The sequence below is a fragment of the Echinops telfairi genome, unplaced genomic scaffold (assembly GCF_000313985.2).
Source record: "Echinops telfairi isolate 266 unplaced genomic scaffold, ASM31398v2 ScPeMD7_7469;HRSCAF=8507_0, whole genome shotgun sequence".
NCBI classification, from domain to species: Eukaryota; Metazoa; Chordata; class Mammalia; order Afrosoricida; family Tenrecidae; genus Echinops; species Echinops telfairi.
The window spans coordinates 95,111,133-95,112,469 of NW_022111372.1; the positions used below are offsets into that span (position 1 = coordinate 95,111,133).

At 60.4% G+C, this 1,337-nt stretch overlaps 1 protein-coding gene across 1 annotated transcript in view; it reads right to left on the minus strand.

Moving 5' to 3' along the window:
* Positions 1-802: 802 nt before the first annotated feature.
* The window catches only part of LOC105978510 (protocadherin alpha-12), a 48,565-nt gene continuing 48,030 nt past the window's right edge, over positions 803-1,337 (minus strand). Inside the window, exon 3 of the mRNA XM_045284739.1 lies at positions 803-1,330. Within this exon, the coding sequence (XP_045140674.1) occupies positions 803-1,330 (528 nt within the window). The remainder of the gene's footprint in view (positions 1,331-1,337) is intronic.

The window sequence follows — 1,337 nt, forward strand, 5'->3', positions numbered from 1 at the left end:
GTCACTGTCGCACTTCTGGGAGGAATGCCACCATCTCTGGCTTCCACTTGGAAGGGAAACCCCCTGAGCCTTTCAAAGTCAAAGGATGCTTTGGCCATAATAGCCCCGCTGGATGAGTCCACTGTCACCAAGTCAGAAGCTGGTGGACCTTCAGAGTTAACATCCAACAGCTCATAGAAGACAAGGCCATTCTTTCCCAGGTCTGGATCTTGGGCAAACACGCGGCCCAGAAAGGCCGCAGGACCATTGTTTTCAGCTACAAAGAGTTGCTGTTGTGACTGTGGAAAGCTTGGTGTATTATCATTCACATCAGCCACTTGCACAGTCAGTGTCCGACGTGTGCTAAGCGGGGGCGAGCCACCATCTGTGGCGACGATCAGGACCTGGTACTCACTCACCTGCTCCCGGTCCAGCGGCCCATCAGTCAGAAGGCTGTAGTAATTGTCAAACGAAAGCTTTAATTGAAAGGGGCCTCCACTGGACATGCTACAAGTGACCCTACCATTGGGACCAAGGTCCTCATCCCTTATGCTGAGGAGAGCAATCACGGTGCCTGGGGCAGCGTCCTCAGGAACCGGGCTGGAGAGAGTCATGAGGTTCACCTCGGGGGCATGGTCATTCACGTCAGTCACCTCCACACGCAGTTTGGCTGTGCTAGCTAGACTAAAGGCACCTTCATCCCTGGCGTCAATGTATGCCTCCAGTAACGTTTCAGGCGGGCCTAGAGGGGCAGCTACACGCACCTCCCCACTTCTAGGGTGCACGTGAAAACGACGCCTCAGCTCTGCGGGCGTGCTATCGCTTAAGGCGTAGCGGATTTCCCCATTGGAGCCTTCCCATTGGGGGCAGTCTCTGGAATCTTTGTGCGGTAGACGGAGCGCTCAAACACCGGTGCGTTGTCGTTGGTGTCAACCACGATGATGGTGACTCGCGCCTCCCCCGAGCGTCCGGGCAGCCCCCCGTCCCGAGCGGTGAGCACGAGCCTGTGGGTGGCGCGCTGCTCGCGGTCCAGCGCTCTCTCCAGCACCAGCTTGGGGGACGGGCTGCCGTCGGCCCGCGCCCCCAGGGCCAGGTGGAAGTGCGGGCTGGGGCTCAGACTGTAGCTCAGCAGCCCGTTGCTTCCCTCGTCCGCGTCCTGAGCGTCGGGGAGGGGAAAGCGAGCCCCGGGCGTCAGGAACTCGGGGATGTGCAGCTGCACGTCGCCGGCGGCGAACCGGGGCGCGTTGTCGTTGGTGTCCAGGACGCGGACCAGCATCTGATGGAACTCCAGCGGGTCACTGAGCACCAGCTCGTAGGTCAAGACGCAGGCGGCTCTGGCCGCGCACAGCCGCTCCCGG